The sequence below is a fragment of the Neltuma alba genome, unplaced genomic scaffold (assembly GCF_004799145.2).
Source record: "Neltuma alba isolate B1F8T4 unplaced genomic scaffold, ASM479914v2 tig00011814_pilon, whole genome shotgun sequence".
Lineage (NCBI taxonomy): Eukaryota > Viridiplantae > Streptophyta > Magnoliopsida > Fabales > Fabaceae > Neltuma > Neltuma alba.
Window position 1 is genome coordinate 15,163 of NW_021636429.1, and position 27,742 is coordinate 42,904.

Genomic DNA, 27,742 nt, shown 5'->3' on the forward strand with positions numbered 1-27,742 from the left:
ATCAGGAAGAATTTTCAGAGCGTAATCCAATACACGACCGACAATTTACTAGAATTCAAAAGAGAAAAGAATAAAAGAAAGAATTTGAGTACTTGATTGACGGAGATGATGATAGCTTGTTGTCCTACATTGGGATTGTTAAGATGGCAGAAAGCAAGGCGAATCATTTCAAGCTCAATTGCGGCCCAATTATATATGTGGAAGAATTAGAATGGCCGGAAGTGCTGCTTTGCGTGTACTAGCGTTGGTGAGTCGGGACTGGTGTGGGACTCGGGGGGGCATTTGGGGAAGTCAACTTTATAACTGTAGCTGAACAAAACTTATTTATTTATTTGGAAAAGGCTAAAAAAAAAGACCTAAAATAATTACCCCATCAAGATTAAGTGATTATTATTCTTCCTAAATGTGCCACAATTTAAAATTTTTTAACAAAAAATTAAGAGGGGAAAAGGAAAGAGTAATATGAGAATTTGAGAATTAAATACACCAAGAAATGCAAGGAAAAAATTAACAAAATTTCTGGAAAATTTGTCAAGTTTAGTGGAAAATTTACCAAGTTTAGTAGCATTTAATGAAGGATTAAATGCTACTCTTCTATTGGACCCTGACTTGAATGACCAACACTAAGCAAGTTAAGTTCTATTCAGCTCATTCTTAGTGTCTTTCATGCCCTGAAAATCGAAGAAAGAAAAGAGAGAATTCAAAGTGATAAATCCAATTTCTCCCATTATACCTCATCAAATCCTAAATCCTAAAACTCTTTTTAAAAACAAGTGTTAATATCTTCAAGGCCTACACAGCTAGCTACAGTTTTAGATTCTTCATTGGTGAAGATTTTGATCACAAGGGGCCTAGCTCAAAATGGGGTGAATCAAAAATCAAGTAAGCAAAGTCATAGCAACCAAAGAGGTAAGAGTTATTTAATTATTGTGTAATTGGTTTGAAAGCTCGGTTAAGAAAACACTTGAGAATGCCGCTGTCCTATATTTAGACCATGAGTAAACTAAGGTTTTTGATGTGGAATTAGAGAAATCAGAAGCATTAGAGGATGGATTTATAACTCTACTAGTATATGATGATTGTCTGGAAGCAAATTGTGGATCTGGAAAAACACTGATGGTTCTACAAGCAGCAATGTGATTTTGTTAAATGGACTTCTGTGGATAGTTTGGTTCTCAATTTTAGGATAATTAGAATTAAAAGTCCATTTTAGGCCTTCAAAGTGCGCAATATAGGAACAATAGTTCATTATTTTAAGCATATCATTTTAAAAAAGCTCTTTTTGAATGTGATCTGTATGTTATGTATAGCCATACCTAAAGGTATATCAATTAAAGTAGACTCTTCTTTTTTATCAATCAAAACTCCTTCTCAAATTATACAAGCTTCTTTCAAGGCGTAAAGCTTTCTAGATGTAGATGGTGAGTATATTTATGTGATAGGATTAATTTAAAGAAAGAAAAATTCAATTAAGAAGGGTCTATTTGGATCAACGTTATAATAGTGCTTATAAACACTTTCACATAAACTGAGACAAAACTCTTCTCACATACCTTATGTTCCATAAATCACGTTTGAAATGCTTCTTATATGTCATTTCAAACAAGTCCGAAATTAGTTTAGAACTTTAAAATTGGAGAGAATCACTGTAAAATTAAGGGTAAGAAGGTACAAAACTACTCCCTTCAGCCCCTATTATAAGTGCATAACAACTACTTTACATCAACTAATGAAATTAGTTTAAATTAGTTATTTCTTGCAAAATCCTCAATAAAAATCATTAGTTAGAAGAGTCTAGTTAATTAGTAAGGAAGTTTTATAATTAGTTATGGATGCTAGATGGAAAAAGAAAATTGATACATTAAACAAAACATACTAGGGACACTTGTAACGAGGACCGGAAGGAGCATAATTTTCTCTTGTTCATGGCTAATATCTACTTGTGTATAGCTTATGTGATTTTATGTTGATGAAAACATGTTCTTCTGTCACTGTTTTATCATGCCGCGATGTTCTATTCATGAGTTGAATGCTCTATTCACAATGTTCTTAATGCTTGCGGAATTAGATACAATTTGCTATTGGGATTGTGAAATCTCACTCTCCCAAATAACATTCCTAACTCAAGTAGAAGGAAAGAACTCAGAGAAGGTAAAAAGAAGGCTTCATATTAGAAAAATTTCTAGGACTATTTTGTGTACGCTGTATATGATTTTGCATAAAATGGTATAAAGCATAACTAAAGCGTTAAGTTCTGATTTTATGACCCCTGAAATGTGTAGTATGCCATAAAGTATTGCACTCATATTTTGTGCAAATTAATTATTAACATGCAAGCTTAAGTTGAAATGCTGGAACTTTGAGGTGTGAATTTTACAAGTTAAATGGTAACTATGAGTCACATGAAGAGCCTTCCAGACAGCATCATAAATATTGATATAATTGTATCATTTGGCTCATTAGCTTTCTTGATTGAAAATTTTTCAGTATAGACTACATTTAGTCCTTTTTTGAATAGGAACTGATACACATCGCTTCAAATGAGCAGTTATAAAAACAACAAAACAATTGACTTTCTTTATCGCTCTGGATCTCTTACAAATAGAGGTTAATCAAGAACTCGGTAACTATCAGCCTTGTGCTAATAATCCCACAACAATTTTTGTTCGCACTAACATATTTCCATTTCTACCTAGAAATGAGCATTTTTAACCACCTGAAATTAGCTAAATGAAAAGAGTATTAGGGATGGGAAATGCCCAAAAGTCAAGATTCTATCCCCGCTTATGTAACAAGATATTAAAAAAAAAAAGGTTAATTAATCCGCAAGTCCTTATAGTTTCAACGAATTTTGAATCAGGTCCCTATAGTTTTTTTTCTTTTTATCAGGTCCTTATACTTTTATCTTTTTTTAATTAGGCCCTTGTATTTATTTTTCTTTTAATTAAGTCCTTATAATTTCACTAAATTTTTAATAAGGTCCATGTATTTTTAATTTTTATTTATTAATTAAATATAAGCTTAATTAAATAGATTAATACTGAAATATAAAATATTAATAATTAAATTAAATTAATAATTATGTAATAAAAAAGTAATAGAATTAATTAATTCAGAAATTTTTTTTAGAACAATTAATTTTTTTGCTGAAAAAATTAAAATCATTATAATAATTCAATATCTTTAGAATATTATTGTTTATAAACTAATATTAAATAATATATACTATTTTATGTTTATATAATAGTACTATTAGAACTTATAAAATAAAGAATAAAAAATTCAAGGACTTAATTAAAAATAAGGTGAACTTATAAGGACTTGATAAAAAGAAAAATAAATACAAGGACCTAATTAAAAACAGGTGAAAGTATAAAGACCTGATAAAAAGAAAAAAAAAACTATAAGGACCTGATTCAAAATTAGTTGAAACTATAAGGAGCTATGGATTAATTATCCCAAAAAAAAACATTAACGTGTAGCGGGGGGGTGGGGGGGGGGGGAATAATTTTCAGACAAGAATTAAACTGACTTCCCTTTAATCAGAACGATACTTCAGCATATAATTTCAGTCATTTAAGGAAAGTAAATAGTGAAAAAGGAGAACCGCTTAAAGAGCACGGCGATGGAGTTAGATTATTATCTCGCTAATTGCTATCACTAATTTGCAAAATACCCGGTCAAAAACAATACAAAGCTGATAAAACTTACTCAAAAACCATCCTCTCATCTTGGATGAATCAAACTCATCATTCCATTCTAGGAAAAGGCAACTATCATGTTAATTCCAAAATCTGTACATTCTCAAGCTTATTTCCAGCAAATCGAAGGCTGTTTGGCCAAAGAAGATTACATTTAAGACTGCAAAATAATTTTAAAAAGCTAGGTTACTAGGCATGGCAAGAATTTTGCAAGAAAAAAGTTATATTCCAGCCACTTTTGCTTGGAAGCATCAGAATGCCCGGGACTTCTATGCTAATTTGAGAGCCTGCCTTTGACGCGATCTTCTGAACAAAACAGAAAGGAACCATAAATGAGGGAATATACTGTAACCAAAGTTAGAAACCCTCCCCCCTCCTGTGGGGAGAAGAAAACTACCTATATAAGACTGCCCATTTGGATCATATTAGATATTTGAGCTAACACAAGATGTTGATGAGATCAGCAAATTACAATCCTATAAGATTTTTCTTCCGATTAAATGCAGCCAGTTACAAAACGGTGGGGGCAAAAAATGGGAAAAGGTGTCTTTTACCTCTAAAATGGCAGGATGAAGACATGCTCATGGCAGAGCTGCAGCCGTCAAAACCTAACAGAGAAATACTGATCAACCAAAGCCAAACCCTTCACTAGCTTCATGGATGGCAAGCAACAACCGCTCTTGAAGCTGCTCCTTAGAAGAATATTCAGGAAGGTCCAGCTGATTGAAACTGAAGGCAATTGGGGGGGGGGGGGGGGAGTAAAAGAAACTGGTAAGGCTGAAAGTCCATGTGGAGAAATTATAATTCCGAGCGACCATATGGATTGGGAAAGACAATAAGCACAACCAAAACAATGCCATGCGCAAGCAAAACAATGCCATATATATAACAACTCACCAAGTATGAGCGGATGGCAATCTATCAGGAGCTCCATAGGCCTTGTGAATCTGAAACTTCTGAGGTCCAGAGATACCTTGCAAGGCCTTAAAGCCATCCAGTGGAACCTGAAAACCAAGATCAAAAACCATTCTAAAATTTCCCTTTGCCTAAGCTATTTGCATCACTACTAAAAGTAAAAATGCAAGAGATATCATAATAGCAACAACGCTATTTCTTCTCCCCTAATCTGAGCATTCTGTACCATGACAAAACATTAAATCCACAACCCAGGTTGATAGACGTATATCTCCCCACTTAGCTATATGGGGGTAACAGGGTAAGAGAAAAGAAAAGATTCACAGATCGAACAGTATTTTTGGTCAAGTTGAATTGAATGAAAAATTTTCCCTCCAAAACAAAAATTGTATTATAGATCGAATTTGTTCATATGAACTGAAATCCAACAAAGCCCAACCCTAAGCAAATTATACACACTATAATTTTACTCAAGCGTCCAACCACATGGAAACTGGAGTCAGTAGGATAGCTTCCAAGTATGAAAACGGAGAGTTGCACATTCTGCCTAGAAGACAGTCCATCCCTCTGGCCAGGTGTTAGTCGTAACTAATATCACAACTCCAACTGAGATAAAGGGAAATCTATCGTACTCCCTAATTACTCATTCTTGTTCATTCTACCATAAGTTATTACCAAAGCTTTTCATTTATTGGCTCACAGGGAAACATTTTAGATGATGTGGTAATTTATTGGAATGTGTTCTTTTTGTGAACTTGAAGATTAACTATTAATTTTGCTATTCTGCTTCTCATTCTTGTTAGTTTCATCAGCAAATTATTTTTGGGATAGACCTGCCGGAACTGAGGAAAACCAAAACTCTCAACCACATAAGGTAGCTGAAAATATTGTCAATAGTGGGCATATTTTTAACCTAACTGTTGTCCGATGAGCTTGGCTTTGACCTTAACTCTAACCATACCCGGCCATTGTCGGCCTTAGATAGTCGAGTGATGGAAGAAGGAAATTGAGATCAAGCAAAATGATCTATTAGACTCTTTGGACAAGCTAAAGCTAAAAGAAGTAAATCATGTATGCCCGTCACACTTGAACGAGTAAAATTTTGAAAGGAATAAAAAATTTGCATCATAAACACAAAGAATACAATGTTTTCACTGAATCACCTTCGATGTTCCAGTCACAAATTGCAGAAGTCTAGCCATATCTTCTTTGTTGAATGTTTTGACCACCTCCCAAAACCATTGGACAACATTTGATGCCATTGTATAGCCTGTATACTCAGTATTGGCTTTCAAGTCGTCCACTGTAAAAAGAATGATGCTATTCAGATAAGTCAATGGAAAATAGAATTTCTGGCAATAATTAATGTTGAAGCCAACTCACAATCAATTTCTGGAAGCCCACTAATGAGTAGCTCAAGCTCCTTGTCATTGAAAATAGATATAAGTTCTCGAGGCACCAATTCATTGAAACCGTCTAGAAAAGAATTGATTTGTGGACGTATAGCATTTGTCAGAATATGATCAGCAACAAGGTCCACATACTCGTGTTTAGTTTCTTCGGTAACTCTTATGTTTCTTCCTCCAGGTTTAAGCTCATAGTCAGTTACCTATTTCATGATTTTCAGAAGATGGCCAAGGAAACAGAGAGAGGATATGATCAAAATATATCCATTGAATTTGAACGTTCTATGATATCAAATAGTCCTTTGACCAAAAGAAAATTGATATCAAACAATCCGAATTAAAATGTTTATATACCTCATTCTTCTCATAAAGTATGTGTTTTTCCTCATCAGGATCCATGCTAAACGTCAGGTCAGGAATATCACTTACATCATTCTGGTGTGCATAGCACAAAGAAAAAAAATATTAAAGAAACATGCGGAAGACAAGTATTCATTAACAAAAATAGAATAACAAGAAAAGAAAATAATAAACTAGAGCGTGGGTCACATGATCTGGATAAAGTATGATATAAGCAACACAGTTATCGTTTATGAATGGTATCATTTTCTATAGATTTTTTTTTTTTGGCCAACTTTTTTCTATAGATTTTATATTATATATAAAATACAGACGTATATAAATAGATGGGGAAAGGATACGCAATAACAACTGACCTCAAGCATCCACTTCAAATTCTTGTAGTAATCAGGATCAACAGCCTCAATGTCATGGTAAGTCACTTTGACACCAAGTATATGTTTATAGAAAGATCTGGTAAAGTAAACATCTAACAATTGCCCATCAAACAGGGCCTTCCCCACCTGAACATCATATTGAAACAACTGTCAAATATCTACCCCAACTGAAAGCTTTAGTTGTTAAATGACAACCTAAATGATTGACTTCGGTTTATATATAGCTCTAGCAACTATAAAAAGCAACTTGGTTGTTCTAAGACAATTAATCCATAGACATACCACTCTGCCCACAAATTTGAAGTATGAGAGGTGCTCGGTCTGGTACACAGAGTTAGAATTGGGCTGAAAGGTTGCATTGTTACCAACAGTGGTAAAAAGTAAAGCACCCTTGTCAAATATGACCCTTGACAATAGCTGATACCATTCTCTAGTCAGACCACCCGCATCAATACCCTCTTCCCCTTGAAATTGCACATTTAATCGTCCTTTAAGATCCTGAGTAGGACGCATCCTCAACTGATTATATGAGTCCTCCAAAATGTAAGCTCGCCTTACACTTATACGCAGGGGTCCAGACAAGTGCTGATCATGTTGTTGTCTGATTCTAGAGCGGAAATAGGCTCTCTTGTTATCAAAATCAATCAACCTTGGTGCCTTGAGCATCATGGAAAGTGACTTCTCCAACAAACCTGGATTCTGCCTAATAAAAGCATTCAACAGACGACGATGCTTCTCAGAAAACCTTGTAAATGTAACAGAACCATCAAGCTTTCGCTGTGAATCACCACTAAACGAAGCAGAACAATCAGCAGACTCTTTGACCTCCCTTGCAGTTGCATTACCATGATCTTGCTGCATAATGGATTCATTGGCTTGCAGCTTTTCACACAGCACAAAGAAGGCTTCAATAAAAGGCAAGAGCCTTTGTGTTCCAGGAGGAAGAGGGGGTGGAGTAGAGGAGCTCTGCAGATTGTCAGCAACATTTATATTTGTCATGGTAGTAGAGAAAGAGCTCTGACCCAGCTGGGCCTCAGCTGCACTTATACAACTACTCAATTGTTTCCACAATGGCTCAAGAGCAGTATTTAGATTCCACATAGTGGCCTGATCCTCACGCTGATCTATGTTGTTTTCAATATCCATGTCACCAGAAGAATTAAGCAAAGTGAGTGAACTCAGAGCTTGCAGCACACGCAAAATGGCAGCACCAGCCATGGAGCCAGCACTCAAGCCAAGCATATTTGTTTTCTGCAGGGTCATAAGTTCACTGACAGCTGAACTGGTCAAAGCATGAGCTGAAGCTGAAAGCTCTACAATAAAAAACTTTCGATGTGGAGGAATATTGGCAGCCAACTTCTTCAGCACCTCACCAGTGAGCATATATATTTTATCTGAAAGACTAAATAAGTAAATAGCACAGATTAGTCAATAACCCTCTCAATAACTAAGTACTGAGGGAACAGAGCAAATTAAGATATGGAAATGTACAAAGAAAGTTGTAGGAAGTCTCAAGCTCAACGACAGCTCAATGAACTAAACGGGAACAGTAAGCTTAAACATAAAAAGGATATGAACAGTACCCTTCACGACCAAGAAGACTGCATAGATTGCTCAGATCAGCTTGGGGCAACTGCAAGAAAATATTATACATATCTATGCTCTTCTTTACATTAGAATGGCATGTATCCATGCCAGCATGCTTGTCTTGTTTATCAGAGTCGGATTCCACTAGAGGAGGATCCTTCTCAAGATCACCTGAGGCTTCACTCGCAGCTAAATTTTGGCTACCTGTTGCTTCTTTTTCAGACTGAGACTGACTTTCTAATTTTGATGCTGCATTAATTACTATAACTTGAATGAGACCCATGACCTGCTCCAGATGTGCAGTGCTGCGAAAAAACAGGGGTCGGTTCAATAGCTTTAAAAAGAGAATAAGGGGAACATCCGGTGCCTGAAAGTTCTCGGCTGATTTTTTTGAAGGCTCCCCTTCAATAACTTTCCCCTTCCCTTTCTCCTTCACAGTCTCCCTAAAAGGGCTCAAAGACTCTGAAATAATTGATTGGTCAAAGTGAAACAACATATTTGCAACGGCAGAATGGTTTGTAGCCAAGTAAGCCAGAATCTCAAGAATTCGACGGAGCACCAAGGGAGGAAGACCTGCTTTGAGCACAAAAATAAGAGCATTAGTGAATAGTAAACTCGAATCTCTAGAAAAGGCCATGTACATGAAACAAAATTATGCCCAAATTTTACCATCCAGTAACTGAGATCGACCATAAACTGTATTTGAGTGACAACCATAAAGCCTCTGAGAATTTAATGTTGCTGATCCACTAACTGCGCCTTCAGCTTCGGGCTTGATCATATCAAGCAGAAGACAAACAAGAGTGGCCCTTGTGACACTGTGGGCACACAAGTTTAATAGGAGCCTCTGAAGAAGGCCCTTTCCAAGAGGCTGACAAAATAAACGGGGGAAAGATATTATCATGCTAGGCATATACTTACATCCATATCATGTCAAAACATATGAGCACACATGCAATGCAGAATCTTACAAGAAGACATGAAATTCCATAAAATATATGCAAATCTTAAAAACTTGAGCAGAGGGGCAAGAAACTGGAATTAAAATAAAATTATTTTGCAGCGACCAGAAGAGGCTGTTGACTATAAAGGAAAAAAAAATACCTGTGCCAATCGTAGAAGACGGATCAAAGATTTTAATGCATTTGCATCCAGCAGTGGCTCACCTTCAATCTCCTTCACCTTCAAGCTATCTGCAAGAATAGACCTCCTACCTACTGTAACTCCAACACCTCGATCCATTACTGGCCGCCGATCAAATCCCAGCCCATTTCTTCGGTTGCTAAGCCTGTGGCTGCTCCCAAATAGGCTACGTGCCTGATAATGACTCATTGCTCTGTCCCTCAACATTTGAGCTTCAGCAAGCAATGGGGATGGCAACGCTGACAAAACAGCCTCTGAAGAAGTCAGAAGCACCTGTAATAAAGTAATGATCGTATTATATTTCCACAACGTGCAGGTATATCAGTTATCACAAGGGTAAAATAAAAATCTAAACCTCTTCACGCAGATCAGCAGGAAAAGTAGCAATTATAGATGCATTATCCATGTCAACTGGTTGTCCTTCGGCCTGCTGGGCAACTCTTTGAGCTCTTTGTTGGGCTAGAACCTCAGCCTGAATATCGGGAGGAAGTGCAGCTAAAAACTCAGGGTCAATATCTTCCACAGAAGGAGCATATGCTGGAGGTTGAACAGATTGAGCTTGCTGGGAGGCCAGAACTTCTGCTCGCAAATCTTCAGGTAATGCCTCCAAAAAGGTGGGATCAATTGTATTGGCACCAGAAGCTTCATTATTCACACTAGCTTGGTCAGCCTCCGCAGCATTTAAAGCACCCTCTGTATTCTGAGGTGGTTGTTCATCCCTCTCGTGTTCAGCATTAGGAGTTGGTTGCTGTGGTTGATTTCCTCCAGCATCAATACCACCCATTTCAACATCAATATTTGCATCAATTGATGATGCATTGCAATCAACTGGATCAGGCATCTCCAAAACAGAGCCCACCATTTGAGGATTACTGGTCTGATCATCATTAACTAGAGCTCCATCATGACCCATTGGCAAATTTTCACCATTGGTAAATGCATCTGCACCTGTTTGACATGGTAGATTGACATGGGAATCCTGGGCATTAGTTGCATCCTCATTGATAGTATCATTTCTTTCATTTTCTGATCTGTCCAGACCATTTGACATAACATTCAGTGAAAGTGGTTGAACTACCATGGGTTCATTGCCTTGTTGGCATCCCACTATATCTCTTTGACCAGAGTTTGTATTGACTTCTTCCTCAATAGGAGCACCATTGACAGAAAGGTTTACTTGCTGAGCCGTTGATCCAGTAACATTTTCTTGCTGCTGACATTCCACTTGTTGAGTGGTAGAGTCAGTTCCCACCACCAATATTGGACCATCATGAGATGAAGGTGCATCAGATTGCCTCTCTTGTACTCCAGAATTATTTGACTGCTGTTCAACAGGACTGCTGGAAGGAGCAATGCTGCGCAGCTGAGATAAAAATCGTTCCTCCACAGCTTGTGCAATGGCAGCTGCTTGAGCACCTCCTTGTGGCTGACCATCATCAGTCCACCTACCATTACTTAACCCTCTTCTTCCCGGTAGCTGCAATGAGTCTAAACCTACAGAATAATCTGTGAGAGGAGGGGGTGCAGTACCACCCAAACGATCTCCAAAAAGACTACTTGGCACATGATCATATGGAAGAATAGGTGCATCAAACATGTAGAAATGGCCCACATCAAGATTTCCAGATGACAAAGCTTCTGGATCCCTAGATGAAGAATTACCAACTGAAGACCACATTGACAAGAGACCCCCGGAAATGGGTGGCCTAACAAGGAGTGGATGTTGAAAACCATTGACTTCAGTGGCTGATCTGTCAAACGAAGATCTGCCTGTTTGACGACGGCGCTCAAAACCCAAAGGCCTTCGAAGACCAAAAAGGTCATCCACATTAACCCCTTCAAAAGGTTCAGCTGCCACATCAATAAGGCCACCTGCAGTTCCAGGTTGCCCAAGTATCTGCAAATGGTCTAAGCCATCAAGGGGGCTCCACCTAACCTCTATTAGACGATTTTCAGGAAAATCATCATCGTCTTCATCAAAAATTTCTTCATTGTACTCATCTCCCAAGCCGGTATCATCATGATCTTCCACATCCGTATCAGCAAGGGACATCATTCCTCCACCATCTTCTGCTATATCCTCATCATCATCTTCCCCCTCATCATCATCCTCATCATCCTCACCATCATCATCCATGTCATCATCTTCATCACCCATGTCATCATCCGCCCTATTCTCAACACGAAAGGTCATTTCAATTTGATCAGAGCTGTGCAAGGCACCTCCCTCCCCCATTTCTTCATGCATAAAATCCACACCAAGTTCCATTGGAGGGTTTGGGGCCATTGGTTCACCCCCTTCTACACTCATATCCTGTTCCACCGACTCATTTGGATTAGTGGCATGATCATCACCTTGAGAAGCTCTTTGATCTTGCTGCACATCATCCATTGTATCTCTTAGTGCCTCTTGACTGCTTGCATTCTGATTATGTGCCACTTCTTCAGCAATAGATGGTGCAGAAATTGGGGCATCATGACTAACATCTAAACCAGCAGATCTGTTCTTGTTAATCCCATCAGATTTGAAGATTTGCTCACTGGCATTGGCAGCTCTAGTCAGGCCTTCTAAACCCTTGAGTATAAGATTCGCAATTTTGGGAGCATCAGGATGATCCAAATCCATAACTTGCAATATATTAGTTAAACACTGAATGATTCCACCATCTATCATGCTCTTTGCAATGTCAGGTGAATATCCAGAGCCGGGTAGGCTAGCAGATGATGAATTTTTGGACAAGATAGAATACACTAGATCAACTAAAGTTAAAAGTCTTTTATCTGGCAACAAGCTGTTCTTTCTTGAATTGCTCTCCAAATTTGAAAAAGACATCAAAGCTTTAACAAGTTCATTTGTTACACGCTTACGCCCTTCACCAGATCGACCACACAAAACTATCAGGAACCATGAAGCCTTCTCCAATAACTTACCTCTCCAATCATCAGGTCCTGCAAATTTATCAACAGCAAGAGGTAGCAACCGATGTAACACATGATGGATTATCCCACTATGTCCAGAATTATCTGGTTGATTGGATCCACGAAATTGACACATCTCAGAATCCCTTCTAAGTATGACCCCCACTGCATGTCCGTACATCAAGAGAATGTCACTCAACAATTTGAGGATAAAAGTCACCTTGGCCAGTGCTATGGATCTTTCAGATTCAGGCTCTGACGTTGTCACCTCTTCGATCTTGGATTTACCCTTCACCTTCATGGTAGGCTCATCAATATCCATGGAAGCTGAGTTGCACTCAGGATCTTGACCTTTCACAAAAGGATATTTCAGCACAATCTCAAGAAGCTGATCAATTACTTGACTGAGATTAACAGGAACCTTCTTGTGACTTTTGGAACATTTTCCTGATCCATCATGTGACTTGCTTTCAGATATCCGAACACATTCATTGGAAGATAGCCCAACTTCACTTGCTGCAGACTTAGATTTTTCCTTTTCTTTTTCCTTTTCCTTTGATAGCACAACTACTGTCCTTCCCCCTGATGTCTCTAACTGGCAAACTGCCACCGCAGCTTTCATAAAAACATTAGGATCCCTAGAGATCACAGGTGCCATTGAAGTCAGAAATGATCGAGGAGAGACACGCCCTCCATGGCGATTTCCACTTAATGTTTGTTTTATCTCTAATTCCATGGCTGTTTGTAGTGTTTGAGGATCTTCAAGGAGATGTCGAACTATAGCTGACACAACAGTGTCATATCCAGGGAAAAAACAATTCCTTGAAAGATTAAAAAGAGAAGCCAAACCTCCATTTTCAAGGAACTGTAAGGCTAAAACATGTGCTTTTGTTAAATGGGCACATAACTGCAGAACAGCTTGCATGACCATGGCAGGAACATTCTGTTTTATCAAATCACAAGCAATATCCAGCACCTTTTGACTTTCTTCAATAGATAGATAGCCTGTAGATTTCTCCAGCATATTCTCAATTGTCATGCTAGGTTGTTTCTCATCCACAGCTAAAGATGCTTTCTTCTCTCCATCGGGACCAAGATCGCCAGATGAGTCAGGCAGAGATTCAGTATGTGTTCCTTCCATATTATCAGTCTTGGGCCTCAGTTGCAGCATGTGATCCAATATGAGTAGTAAAGCGCTAATGCATTTAGGGACTGGCATCTCACTTCCTGGCTCAAATTTGGCTTTGAAATCTATTAATATATCTATGATTGTAGATACAATACCATTTTGAGCAGCAATTTCCCTTGTGCTTCCATCCTCAAAAAGAATCAGTGCTATAATATGTGATAACACACTTAAAGCACAGTTATCCTTTGAAAAGTCCTTTGGACAAAGCTTTAGCTGCTGAAGAAGATAAGATAATACTTTTGGACGATCTTCTCCTTTGTTCTGACTGCACAGCGTTACAAGCAAATCTGTAAGCTGAAATGCTACTGAGTCACTGCTCTGAAACAACTTCACTGTTGTAGCAAGAATATCATCGACTGGAGGTTTCTTCAGTTGCCCCTCTTCAATAAGCACATCCACAGTCTTTTCAGCATTATCTACTTTAGTTGTTTCAGATGAATTTCCAAGCGACAAAGCAAGTGCTCGTGCAAGTTCATCATCCTCCTGGACAGGATCATCAGCATGACTAAACAACCACTCCATAGCCATTTCAACACTATTTGTTTCCACACGTCTAAGTGCTTCCTCTGCCCTAGCCCTTGAAAAACCCATCTCAACAATAGTGGCAATGGTTGCCTCATCAGGTGGCGGTGGCATGAACCGTTGATTTGTGCTTCCCGCAATGTTGCGGTTTCGCTTCACTTCTCCAACACCAGAATATACAAGTGTTACAAGAGAAATGATAGATGCAATGAAACCAGGGTTACAGCTAGTAAACATGGGGTGATTCCAAACTGGTAGGATCACATCAAGAACCTGAGATTGCAGCATACGAACAAAAGTTTCTGGATCTCTAGGTACAGGGAATAGTCCAATCGACAATCCAACTGCAACTGGCTGAACAAGGAGCTCTGCCTGGGAAGCTGATGATGGGGATAAAAGTAACGAAGAGTTTACAAAGTACTCCAGCAAACGACAGTAGCTTTGTAATGTATCAAGTAGCCAGGTATTATTGGACAGCTTGCTTCCTTCACATTTCTTTTCAATTTCAGAGTCTGATGATGGCAAAGAGTATGGAAGCGTCCATAGCAATTGACTAGTAGCTTCAAAAGTCGTAAGTAGCTCTTTAAACGTACCATTGACATAAAAATAATTCACCATGGCAGTATAACAACTTCGGCGCCTGCTGTCAAAGGTGAGAGCCGCCATGTCATCTACAACCTTCCCAAGATATCTACATTTTACAGAAAGCAACGAGTCTAGTCCAGCATATGTAGAATGCCCAGAAAAACTAAGAGCCTCAAGAAAAGTTGTAGCTAAGACAGTTCCAAGAGTCTTTGATGCTGAACTGAGGGACCCTGTGTCAGCCCTACGACGATTTGGTGAAGTGAATCCCTTGACAAGGGCAGTGAAGAAAGAGCGCATAGTTGATGCAAGCCTGTTAAGAATTTCTAATACAAGAACATCAGGGCTTTTCTTTTTCAAATCCTGGGATAAAGTTGCCTCTGGTGCACTAGAAGATGCTTCAGAATCAATGTTCAGGACTTCCAAGTGACGGCCAGTCCTTCCACCTCTTAAACGTGATATCCCATGTCTAGTACGGCGGTGCAAACTTTCCGCAGAACGAACCACCGACAGAAACTCATGATCTCCACTCCACAATGACTGTGAACCATTCCTAGCAGAGACTGGGTTCATGTATCTCACTACTGGAATATTTGCATCATCATCACTCTCTCTTTCACCAGCATTAGGTGTTACCTGTGAAACCTCCGATTCTTGTTCAGTGTTCTTAACATCTGACTTGGAATCATTACACAGAGAAATTTGCCAAATTATTTCTTTGTATGCTTTCCCAATATCTTTCAATACATCAGCATCTGCCGTCCCCAATTCAGACACGACAGTAGTAGTTCCCTTCAACAAAAATATAGAAAGAGTTAGAAGACCTTCAAGGCTAGAAAGATACCCCAAGACTTTTGTTCGCTTTGCAGGTTCTACTAGAGCAAGTTGAGTCCCTCCAACTGAATCTAAAAGCTCATTAGTAGATTTCAGACGTTCCCTCAAGAAGGAACATACAGCTCGAGCAAGAGAAACATAATGCTGTGGGGAGAAGTTCTTAAAGGCAACAGATATGCTCTGCCCAACGGATGCAAAAGGAGGCATTAAAGGCAAAGTAAATAAATTGAGAACAGCTTCAATGCCCTTTTTCTCAACAAATATTCTACATGTGTCAGCATTCTGAAGAGTTGTCTCAAGAAGGCGAGCAAGATTGCTTGCACAATGAGGAAGAAATGATTCCATATTCATTATTGAAGCTTCAGAAGAAGACTCAACTGTGTGCTCGATGCCATCTGAGCTGGATGACTCCTTATTCTCAGGCAAATTCAAATCTGTATCCACATTATCCATATCCATAGGAGCAGAAGTTGAAGAGCAAGACTCATCAGCTCCATAACCAATTTTTGAGATAGTTTCCAGTATCTCAACTAGCATATCCACTCCAGGTCCACGTAGTGAAGAATTATGGCGCATTAATTCATCCAATCCACTGGACAAAGATGCGGGAGTGTCACCTGTAAGAGCACGCATATAGGTCCGAGAAGTGAACACTTTCACAAAACACCTCAAAGCATTCCGATCTTTTACAGCCTGGAGACCATTACTATTCAGGCATAGGGCATCCAAACACTGGGGGATGCATGTAATAGCTTCTGCAGAGTTGAGAACATCATCCATTATAGCATCCAAGAAGGCAGAAGGAAGACCAGCTGCATCTAAGACAGGAAAACAGGTTGGATCCTTTTGTATTAAATCACTCATAACAGTGGCTGCAAGAGAGAAAACTCCGCCACCAAAATCTCTTGCTCTTCTGAAGATAATGCATAAGCATTGTGGCAGCACATTCTCCTCAAATCCATATATACGAGAAGTATTTCCAGGAGCATAAGTTCCCAGAGATATAGCACGCAGTAAAGCTTTCATCAACAGCCGCCGATGATAAGATATTAATGGTTCAGAATACAAAGGCTGCACGTCAACAAGCTCATTAGAGACATCCCCAGCCACTTTTTCAGTGCTTACACAGGACCCAACATTTTCAGCCGGCTGCTTTGCACTATTTTCCACATGTGAAACTTCCATCTTCAGCCGAAAGATAGTATCATCTAAACCTCCCAAGTCCCTGAACAATGCAGCAGCTGGATTGCTATAGTCCATAAAAGCTTCTAAAATCCGTACAGCCTTTTCAACAAGATGCAAGTGCTGAGGATTTAAATCTTTAAGAAGGGGTAATAGAGTAGGGATAAATCCAGCTTCACGCATGGCTGAGCACCCTGAAGATGATGAAACCAACACAGAGACAAGTGATAATAGAGATTCTGCAAAATGAACCGACCATTTTGAGACATCACAAATGACAGAGTCAATGGCCTTTTGCATCAAGCTAGATAGAATGCCACGGTGTCCACCAGATGTAACTGCTGTCAGTACTGCAGGCTGGCGAGAACGATCCTGACAAAGTGCAGCTAAAGAATGCACACATAAAACCCGGATTTTATCCAAAGCAGCATCTTCATAGCTTAGCAAGGACACTAATTCATTGATGAATTCAGGCTCAGCATTAAAGAAAGAAGCCAGATCATCAGCATCAGCACATGCTTGAATGAGAACTATAAAAGCATACAAGCGAATGCATGTGTACTGCTGTCTAGAGGCCAAAGAACCAAAAGCCCTTGCAAACCGTAATCTTGTCAGCAGAGAAAACCTTAAATCAGCAGGCACCTTATATTTTGTAACTAACTTGTGCAAAAGTTCAAGATCAGTTTCTGCACATTTGCTGACATTGCATAAGTGAATGATTTGTAACCCCTGGACTAACGGTTCTGCCGTTTTTGTGTCACTGGATGATTCATTTAATGCATAAAACTCAAAATGAAGGGTACAACCCAATTCATATTGAATTGTGTCACACCCATTAGGCACAGCTGATGCCATTAAACCAAGTCCCTCCTCCTTTCCTCCCCATCCTTGTGCAAGAGCATACAGCTTTGAATTCAGAGAAGCATCTCTAATGGAGTACTTTCCAACTGTTTTCTTCAAAAAGGTAGATAATGTTTCCAGGCTCGCCTCAACCACATCTGCATCAGTAGAAGCAAGCAATGCCGAAAGATGCTGCTGCAGATTTAAAATTAAAAAACAAATAAATAGTGAGAAAAAGGACAAAGAAGTAGAATACTTATAGCTAAAAATAACATACTTCAAAGCATATTCTAAAATATTATTGATGAGTCAGAAACTTACAATCACCATAAAAAAGAAACTGATGATACACACATCAGCTCTCAGCTTATAAGACTAGAAGAGGAATAAAAAGACTGCATACCTCATATGAACTATAAAAATGCTTATTTGAGCAGTTCTCCAAAATTATTCTTATGACACGAAGAATTTGAAGAATAGCTTCTCTAGGAAAGGGAGGATCTAGGTCCAGAAAATTGTCATCAATCAGCAGATCCTTCCTTGGTTTAACATACTTCTCAAAAAATGAATCAAAATGATTAAAAAGATCAACCCAGTGATGAAAATCTCCCTGCACAGAGAGAAGAGATACCAATAAATCAAAGCACAATGAAAGAAATAAACATTTGCAAAAAGGAAAGGGCCACTAGAAAACCTTATCAAACTCCCAGACAAATCCTTTCAGAGGTTCTTCTATCTTCTCAAGTGGAACTGCAGTAACACTATTAATAAACGACCTAATCCTTGGAGGCTGCGACAAGTCAAAGACAAAACTGGTTACCATACATGAACTGATCGATCAACATCAAATTGACAAAGCAACAAATAATGCACATGACCACATAAGAAAAGCAGAGGGCAAAATCTTTTAAGAAGAAAAAAATCGCAAGTATATTAAAGAAAAAAATAGGATAGGAGTGGAAATAGCAATACACAAGAACATAGTCATACGTTAACCACTAGAAACTCACTTGCAGTCAATTAATAAACTGTCTGAGATAATAGGTTGACAGATGCAAGTCGGTGCATATGAACTAACTGTCCCACTTGTAAAAACATATGCTTACCAAAAGAGAACTTTCAAGGCAATGATAATTGGTAGCTGACAACACAAACCTATTCTCATATTACCATCATGAACACACTCATACATGTGAGCATTTGATTGCCAAAATGTATTTTAGTTGCCACAGAGGAAACAAGACTGAACCATTCAAATAAAGAAAGGTTACAACACCGCATATTGTTCCTTTAAAGGTGCCCCCAAATATAAATTAAACGAATTATAATTTCTACCCATACAAAGCGCTCTAGGGAGTACACCTTGTGCAGACCTATCCCGAGCTTAATTTAAAGCATGCAGCATATGAGAACACAATCATATAGCTTTATCAACACATATTTGGAAAGACAAAAAACAAACGAGAAATTATGCAACTTGATGACAGTTTTATGTTGCAAGGAACTTTGAAAGATCCAGTGATTTTATTCGTTATCCAGTATCATGGCATGAATATGAAAAGTTGCCATCATCAAATAGAGCATAAATATAAACATCAATAGGGTTGCGTACTTGCACTCGGATTAGCAAAAGAAGACAAGAAATGATCACTTTATCGAGCACCTAAATAACTCTCCGAAGCAGTTTTAACCAAGAATGAAAGAGAAAAAACCAGTAAAACAAGGCAATTGAATTATCAAAATAATATATAAAACCCCAGATAACAATTGACTCAAATAACAAGAAAATCATAACTTTGATCAGAACACATATGAAGCGAAAAATAAAAAAATCAAATAATACTATCGAAAACACTGACCACTTCCAGTGCCCGCTTCCTTTTAAACTTCATTTCGAACTAAAAGCATCAGAGGAATCAGAAAGATCAACGAAGTCGATCAATCCCCTGCAATCGAGAATTGATCGAAAAGCCGAGTCTCCAATCAGATAAAAATCGAATTGTTGGAAAGAATGAAAGAATTGAAGTGCATATAAGTGAAAGTGGACGGTGCGCAAAGGGCAAATGAGAGAAGAAATCTAACTATAGAAGCGAAGAAGAGAGAAATACTAGCACAGGGAACAACAACAAATGGCCAGCAAGAGGAAATAAATATTACTGATGTTTGCTTTCCTTGTTTATTTATTTCCTTGTTCGTTTTTTTTTAATAAAAATTCCTTATTCTTTCTAATATATATATAATATAAAATTTTGGAAAGCTGATTCTTTATAAAAAAAGAATTAAATATGAAAACATCTTTTATCAAAATCGAAACATTTTGTTTTAATTTACAAAAAAAATTTAAAAATGACAAAATCAACTTTAAATCATATTTTGCTACCAAACTTTCAAAGAGTATGAAAATTTAATTTTGTTCATATCGATAATGTTTGTATTTATATTTAATAAAAAAAAAGAGTTGTTGAATTGATCATTACTGAATTTCTAGTTTTAAAATTCAGTGATTATGTTATGGATTATAAAATTATAAAATATTCAAAGAAATATAAAATTATATAAGAAATAATATAAAAAAATGAAAACTAAATTTCATTTGCGCCTAAATTTTTTGTTAAAGTTATGAAACATATGAGTATAAAAATATAATTTATAGTAAAATAATAACAAATAGTAATATCATAATAAATTATTTTAAATCATTCTGGTTTCCCAATATTATTTTCAATATAAATTAGTCAAAAATATAATACTTTATACAAACCTCTTCCCAGATAATAATGTCTGTATTATCATAAAAGCGGCTAAAACTTAGCTATGGCAATTTAGGATATTCCTGATCTCAACCAAAAGGCAGAAAAAGGTATAACTTCATGTGTTTCATTTTTTTTATCAATCAAGTAATTATTTGATTTTTAAAACATATTTTCAAACATACAAAATTATTTATTTTTTGTAATAAAATAACGTGATAATCTTTATTTTTATATAGTTTTATCATAAGTGATGAGAGAAGATAAAATAAATCATGAAACAAGGATATTTTTTCCCATTGTGAGTTGTGACATTTGCTCTTTTTTATTTTATTTTTCTAATGTTTTCTCTCCTTCATCCAAATAAATGGAATCATAATATTATTTTTCCAGTTTTCTCTTATTTCTATATTTTCTCCTTTCTCTCAGTCTCAACAGAGCCTAAGCGCTATTCTAGAAGGAGTGCTTTTTAAATGGCGTACATGTCGCGTTTCGTGCTACCCAAACATTGCGACCAGCATGGTTAACTAGGGGAAGCGGCCTCCTATGGTTATGTTTGGATTGCAGTTGGAGAAGCTAAAAATACATGAAAAAGTGTGAAATTGAGGTTAGTGACTTATTATGACTTAGAAGATTGTTTGGATGGGACTTCTTTTCTAACTGACTTATGGAAAAAAAATAACTTTTCTAACTGACTTATCCAACACAATCTGAATTAACTTTTCTAACTGATTTATGGGAAAATTATGCAAAGCTTATGATCTAATTAGTCATATGATTTCATTTACTTTAATTAGAGATCAAATAAATTTTAATTTATATTCTTATTTATCCATTATGTATATTTAATTAATTATCTACAATGTGTTTTCAAATTTTTCTCCGTAACAAATATTTTTATTTTATAATCTCACAAATAAACTATTTATATTTTATCATAATAATTTTACGTATTTTTTAAGCTATTATCACATTAAAAATATAAAATTTCAAACACTACTATTCAATAAAATCCATACCTTTTTCAGTCATTTATAACTAAACTAACTTTTCTATTAATCATCCAAACAACTTTTAACTTTTTCAACTGATTTTTTATAAGCATCTATCCCAACATAAATCATATTACACTAACTGACTTTTACTCTAATTTCAGTTACAAAAGTCAATTAGACTATAAGTCAGTTTTGTCCAACGCCAATCCAAACATACCCTATATCTTTTATAATGTCTCAACCTCCCAAATATTATTTCTTTTTTTACTGGTAATTAATTTCTTCAAACAATTGTAAAAAATTTTAAAAAGTGTAAAATTTAATAATAAATAAAAAGAAAAGAAAAGAAATTTAGGAGGTAGAGAGAATGAGAGATTATAAGAGGCACTATAAGAGGCACTAAAGGCCCCTTGTATGCCCCTTAATACTAAAAAGTATTACATCTTGTCCTTGATATAAAACTAATTGATTAATTTGAATAAATTAAAAAAAATCTGTTAAGTTAGTAATTTGTAATAAATAAGTGTTGTCTTCCTTAAAATACCCCTACTAATCATGTTTATTAGTTAGAACTACAATTTGATGGAACATTTAACATGTGCAACTATTATAAGGATTATTTTGAAAAAAATAGATAAATATGAGAGACAGAGTAAATTAAAGTTTTATAATTATGACCAAATTAAAAGTTAAACTGGTTTTTATATTAATAATCAGAGGTAGTATCAAAATTGTCGTATATACTACTTCCGGTCCTTAATATAAGACCCTGTTTGACTTTTATTTTGATCCTAAATATAATATCCCAATCCACTTTGTCTCATATTTATACATTTTTTTCCAAAGTAGCCCTTCTAACAATGATAGTTCTAATCAATACACTTGATTAGCAGAGATATTTTAGGAAAGACAACATCTATTTAGGACAAATAACTAACTCAACTTACTTTCTTAATCTCCTCAAATTAGTCAACTGGCTCTTCTAATTAGGACCGGAAGTAGTATTTAGTATGCATCTTATGATGCTCTTGGATTATTAAACAAAGATAAGCTGTATTATACCCAACAAAAAAACAACAAATTAAATGCATTGACAGGATAATAAAAGTTAACCCTTTGAGCATCAACTAAATCCCCATCAAATTTGTTGTGAAATTCCCATATCTCAATATTTAACTTTTGTATCCAATGTAGCAAAATTAAATTACCACATTACTGCTACATCTTTTCATTAAAGAGTAAATATTATGCTTAAGGTTTGGGGGGAAAAAAGGAAAAACAGACGCGTGGGTGCTACATATTACACGAAATCACACTCTTCTATATACAAATGCATTTATATTGTATTTATGAAAAAATTATTTGAAGGACGATGAAGTTTATGGTAGAAGTATTTTTATTAAGTGATTATCTTAAAACAATAAAAGAAGATTATAGAATTCTTTCAAATTTACTTGATTTAAATTTTATCCCATTCTGATAGGGGAAAAAAAAAAGTGCTATCTAATCCTAAGCATAAATTTTTATTTTGTTTTATTTGATTTCTCTTTGTTACAATCTCGGATCACAAAGTTATAATCGTAGGTTCTTGATCAAAATCATGATCTGGATCAAAGTTAACTATTATCGGAATTATATGCGAAATTAAATAAGTTTTTTGCCGACAAATAAGGAATAAAGTTTGGAACATAGAATTTGAAATCAAACAGCCACTTTTAATATTTTAAAAAGAAAAGTATATTTAAGAGTATTTAGATACTTTCCTCAAAATTATGTTTATCTTATTTCTTTCAAGGATGATATACGTAAGTAGATGTGTATTAATAAATACATATTTTTTTATAATTTTGTTGGTGCGTAATTGTAAATATTTATTTCCCATGATTGTAAATTTAGGAGTTTTTTTTTTTTGCCAGCATTTTTTTAGAAATTTCGGGTATATGACTTGTACTGATTTTGAGAACGCAAAGATTCATTTCACCAAAACTTTTTTTCCTCATAAGCAAAAAATAAAAATTAAAAACTAAATGCGTATTTAATTTAATACGTTGTGAAATGTAAAGTTAGTAACCTCTTTCTCAAGAAAACTGGAATGGCCTTTACATTAAAAACGAACGAGAAGCCTATGAATGAATGAAAAAATATTCGGTTGGCAGAAAAAGAAAAAATATTTTTTTTTTCAGAGCATCAAAAAGTACCTTTTAAACTACATCAAAAATTTGGCCAAAAAAAGAACTATATAAAGAATTGCCATTTCACAATATTAAATTAAAAAAGTTTAAAGTCCTAAAGGTTTTCATTTGTCTTTTCTCTTTAATATTCTCAACAATTTGATGTTCAATATATAATAAAATTAAAAAAATCATTTAATAAAAAAAAGACATTTTGTGAGCTTAAAAACATGTTTTTCGAAAGAACAGAAAGACTAAAGTAGTGGGAAGCAGGAATGACAGCTTTAACTCTTTGAAAAAATTTACATTAAAGATTCTTTAATATCAAATCTAGCATCTACTTGGCAGGAAAGAAAAGAATAAAAATGAATAATAAATCATCAATGAAAAAGAGAGAGAGAGATAATTGAGAATTCTTTGAGTGGGCTACCCGGAAAGAGGGGCAATGCGTACTGGGTTAGAAGTCTTGGCATTTGCTTCCTCCCTAAGTCTAACTTTTGTGGAATTTCTTAGTCAATGGGGCAACTTTATTTTATTTCTTTTGGTGAACGTACTATATTTGCACAAGTAGGGTTTTTTTTTTAATTTATTGTCAAGGCTCAACGGTAATGTTGGTTAAAACAATCTTCTTACTCATAACTTAACATTACTGTTAATAATTGGTTTAACAAAAAAGATTAATCTCTCTAAGTTTGAATTCTTATTAAAAGATATAATCACGCTTGATTGCTTTCACTTAAAAAAAAAAAAGACCAGCAAGCAATAAAATAAAAATAGGTAATGTTACACCTATTTTCAGAGATTATATACTACCTCCGCTTCTTAAGATAAAAATTGGTTGACTAATTTAAGTACATTAAAAGAATTAGTTGAGTTAGTAATCTGTAATGAATAAATGTTATCTTTTTTAAAATATTCTTGCTAATCTAATATATTGGCTAGAACTACTATTATTACAAGGACTATCTTAAAAAAACAGATAAATGAGAGATTGAGGTCGTATATGTATGATCAAAATAAAAATCCAATGAAATCTTATATTAAGAACTGAAAGTAGTATTATACTACATCTGATCCTAATTATAAGATTTTATTTGTAGTTATTATTTTTTTGTGAGGTCCTTGATGACATTCTCCAAGATAATATTATTTCTGATCCTAATTATAAGATTATAAAAATATTGACACTTTAGGCGTATATAATTCTTAATTTTTTCTATAAACCTGAATTGAAAATATGCTCTGATGTGAAAAGATATGAAATATCCTCCGTACAAATGTACGAAGTTTTATAACTCACGGCCAAGTCCTAGATATTAGCTAACAACTTTGTTTTGAATCATGAATTACTTAAAAATACCAAACAAATAATTTCAACATGAAAGAAATTTTTTGGGTCTTTTTTTTTTTTTGAATATCAACATATTTTTAGAAATCATATTAGCCCTAATCAATTGGAATCAACACAGGTAGGATAACACGAGTGCTAAACCATTCCAATTGCCCTTGGTAATTTTTTTTTTTTTTAAATCTTCTGGTTTTGGAGTTTTCACCTTTATATCCTACTTTCGTTTTTGACTTCATATTTCTGCTTTACTTGCTAATCGTGAACAAATGGCGAGCTCTTTCTAGCAAAATCTAACACTAACCATAAGTATTTGTTTAATTTAGATTAAAGTGGATATACACATGTCATATTTTTGTTCACTTGACTCGCTTCAAACATGTGTCCTTGTCCAAGGGAGATCAAACTCCTAAAGAATTTGATTAAAATAAATAGGAAGGAACCGTGGAAACATGGAAAGTGCAATTAAATTAAGGATACTAGCAGCAAAATACAAAAATACCCTTGTTGAAACGAATTTAATGACTATTTTAGACGCTGCCGATGATTCTAGTGGACGCTCGTTGGCTGTGGCGGATTTTGCATGGCATTATTTTCCCCTTTGAAGTTCCTTTTTTGCCCTTTTCATGTCGTTTAGTAGCCGACGGCTTGAGGCGATATCCGACTTCAATCTTTGTAGTCACATAAAGAAGCAAATTATGGGACATTATTTGTATAATCTAATAAAAATTTATTGATCCTAACAAAAAAACATGTTGCCGCCGTAATTGATCAGCCTGTTTGGCATAACATTTCAGGACCCAAAGGTTTATTTCAGTCCATAAGCACGTTTGGAGTTCTAACACTTGTTTGGCTGAGCTTTTATCCTATATTATTTATGGGTTAAAAGTTAGATTTAGAACCAAAAAAAAAAACTACTTTTAACTTGATAAAAGCTAGTTATAAGTCTATCCTACTTGTAACTTATTTTTTATTCATAATCTAAATAATCTTTTATTCAATCTAACTTTTACAAACTAACATTAATAAAATCCAATCCAAACATAAATAATACTCCTCCGGTCCTTAATATAGGACTCAGTTGTTGAGTTGGTTTTAATCCTAAATATAAAATCCATTTTTCATATTTATCAGTTTCTTTTAAATTACCAATATAGATACTCCCTCAACCATAATCAAATAGAAGAGAAAGAAAAGGTATTAAGAAAGATGATTATAATATTTTAAAAAAAACGTGTCACGTTTTTTATAATTAACTAACTTACCTAACTTCCTTAATCTGATCAAATTAGTTAAATGAGTCTTATATTAAGGACCAAAGAAGTATTACTCAATTTTACTTTTATTCAATCTATCTTTTCTAAAAATTAAATTGAAAATAAACTACTTTCCCTACCGCTAACCCAAATGGACACGATATCATCACAAGTGCACAACTTAGTTGAAATATATATATATATATATATATATATATATATAATAATTGTCGAACATGCGAACATCTCTGACTCTGTGCGTGTGAGAGAGATAAATACCACCACCCCAAAAAAAAAAAATTGATGTTCAACGCAATTTATTAGAAAATTATAGAGAAAGTTAGAAAGAAAAATAAGCTTTACACAACATTACACTCTCCCCCACCTCATCTAAAATTTATGGCCACAAAGAAGGCAGAAAATGCAAACAAAAGGAGCTTGGATTTCTCCAGTATCTATATGGCCAGTATCTTACACTTCATCACCTTGTAATCCTACATGAACTCCAATATGAATCTTCAAGAAATCCCATTTCCCAATAAAACCCAAATCAAAATTCCATACTTCCGATGCATACCCCTACTACCAGATAGATTGATATTTGGGTTCACAAAATAATAGGTCAACCCAACTAATCGACCAATTGACAAAGAAATATAATTATCATACTGCTGAACTTTCTTGTTGAGCAGAACCCAGTAACATCGACATTTTCCCAAAGAAGATCAACTGAAGGTTCAAATTCTGTGGTTGAGAAATCACTTGTTCTTAACTTGAAAAATTAACACCTTGATGAACAGCTCCGGATAAAGGCTACAAACTGCGCGCTAATTCCTCACATATTTTGCTTTCTTGTGCATCTACAGGTTGAAATCTCAAAGTTTAAAACTTTTGATCACCAATACTTAAGAATAATAAGCTCATAAGCTTAGTCGTACTTCTCCGTAGAGAAACAAAATGTTTAACTGAGACATACCTCTGTTCTTTCCGGGTGTAAAGCGTTGCCAAAGCATAACAAGCTCTGTATGAAAAGCAGGTGAACCAGCATGAAGTACCTTTCAGAAGTCTTGACAGGGTTCTGAAAATATGCCCACCTATAGAAATCAAAGCACAATGAAAGTCTATGCATAGATGTCAATCGTCATTGTCAATGATGTCGAATAGGGAACCTATAGTCTGAGATTTGTGCTGTGACAGTTTCTCATCTTTAAATCTACACAAAGAAAGTGCGGGACTCTGCTTATTTGGACTTGACCCCAGACTCTGAGAAGCAGCAAGAAGGCGCTTCCTCAGTTTAGATTCTCTTCTTTTATCCTGTGAAGCTCGAAGGTGCTTCCTCGGTTTAGATTCTCTTCTATTATCCCGTGAAGTTACTGAAACCGAGTCAACATGCAATGGAGCACGCAAGACATTCGGAGGTGTTTCAAGGGTCATTGGTTGAATATCGACCTCCTCATGAACGACGGCTCTCGATGTAACATCTGAGAGTGAAGGGCTGCTGAAACTGTCGATTCTGTTACCAGTAGGAAAATATTTATCAATGATACCTGTGACTGACAACACTTCTGTTGACATCTCACTGGGACTGCCTTGCATTGAGTTGGCATTCGGTTTCACTGATATCCGAATCTCATTCTCCAGCATGACAATCGGACTCTTGTTATTTAT

General features: G+C 35.7%; 1 protein-coding gene across 2 annotated transcripts; it reads right to left on the reverse strand.

The window, feature by feature from the left end:
• Positions 1–3,710: 3,710 nt before the first annotated feature.
• On the reverse strand, positions 3,711–19,653 carry LOC114718157 (E3 ubiquitin-protein ligase UPL1). Of its 2 annotated transcripts, none has more exons than XM_028903423.1 (15): positions 19,417–19,653; positions 18,252–18,347; positions 17,961–18,167; positions 9,845–17,752; positions 9,451–9,762; positions 9,016–9,217; positions 8,343–8,919; positions 7,042–8,161; positions 6,739–6,885; positions 6,377–6,457; positions 6,000–6,225; positions 5,780–5,919; positions 4,599–4,705; positions 4,256–4,430; positions 3,711–4,004 (listed from the first exon to the last, which is right to left on the reverse strand). In XM_028903423.1, the coding sequence occupies exons 1-14, from the start codon at positions 19,447–19,449 to the stop codon at positions 4,328–4,330; spliced, it is 11,259 nt and encodes a 3,752-aa protein (XP_028759256.1). In that variant the 5' UTR covers positions 19,450–19,653; the 3' UTR covers positions 3,711–4,004; positions 4,256–4,327. The 2 variants fall into 2 exon arrangements, with proteins under 2 accessions (XP_028759256.1, XP_028759255.1); XM_028903422.1 differs by having other exon boundaries at positions 3,711–4,007; positions 19,417–19,652.
• Positions 19,654–27,742: the final 8,089 nt, after the last annotated feature.

Coding starts and splice junctions, on each gene's coding strand:
- LOC114718157 (XM_028903423.1), bottom strand. CDS start 19,449: ATGAAGTTTAAAAGGAAGCGGGCACTGGAAGTG. Junction 9,763..9,844: donor CTGCTGATCTGCGTGAAGAG/GTTTAGATTTTT, acceptor ACTTTATTACAG/GTGCTTCTGACTTCTTCAGA. Junction 4,431..4,598: donor TTGCCATCCGCTCATACTTG/GTGAGTTGTTAT, acceptor AATTGCCTTCAG/TTTCAATCAGCTGGACCTTC.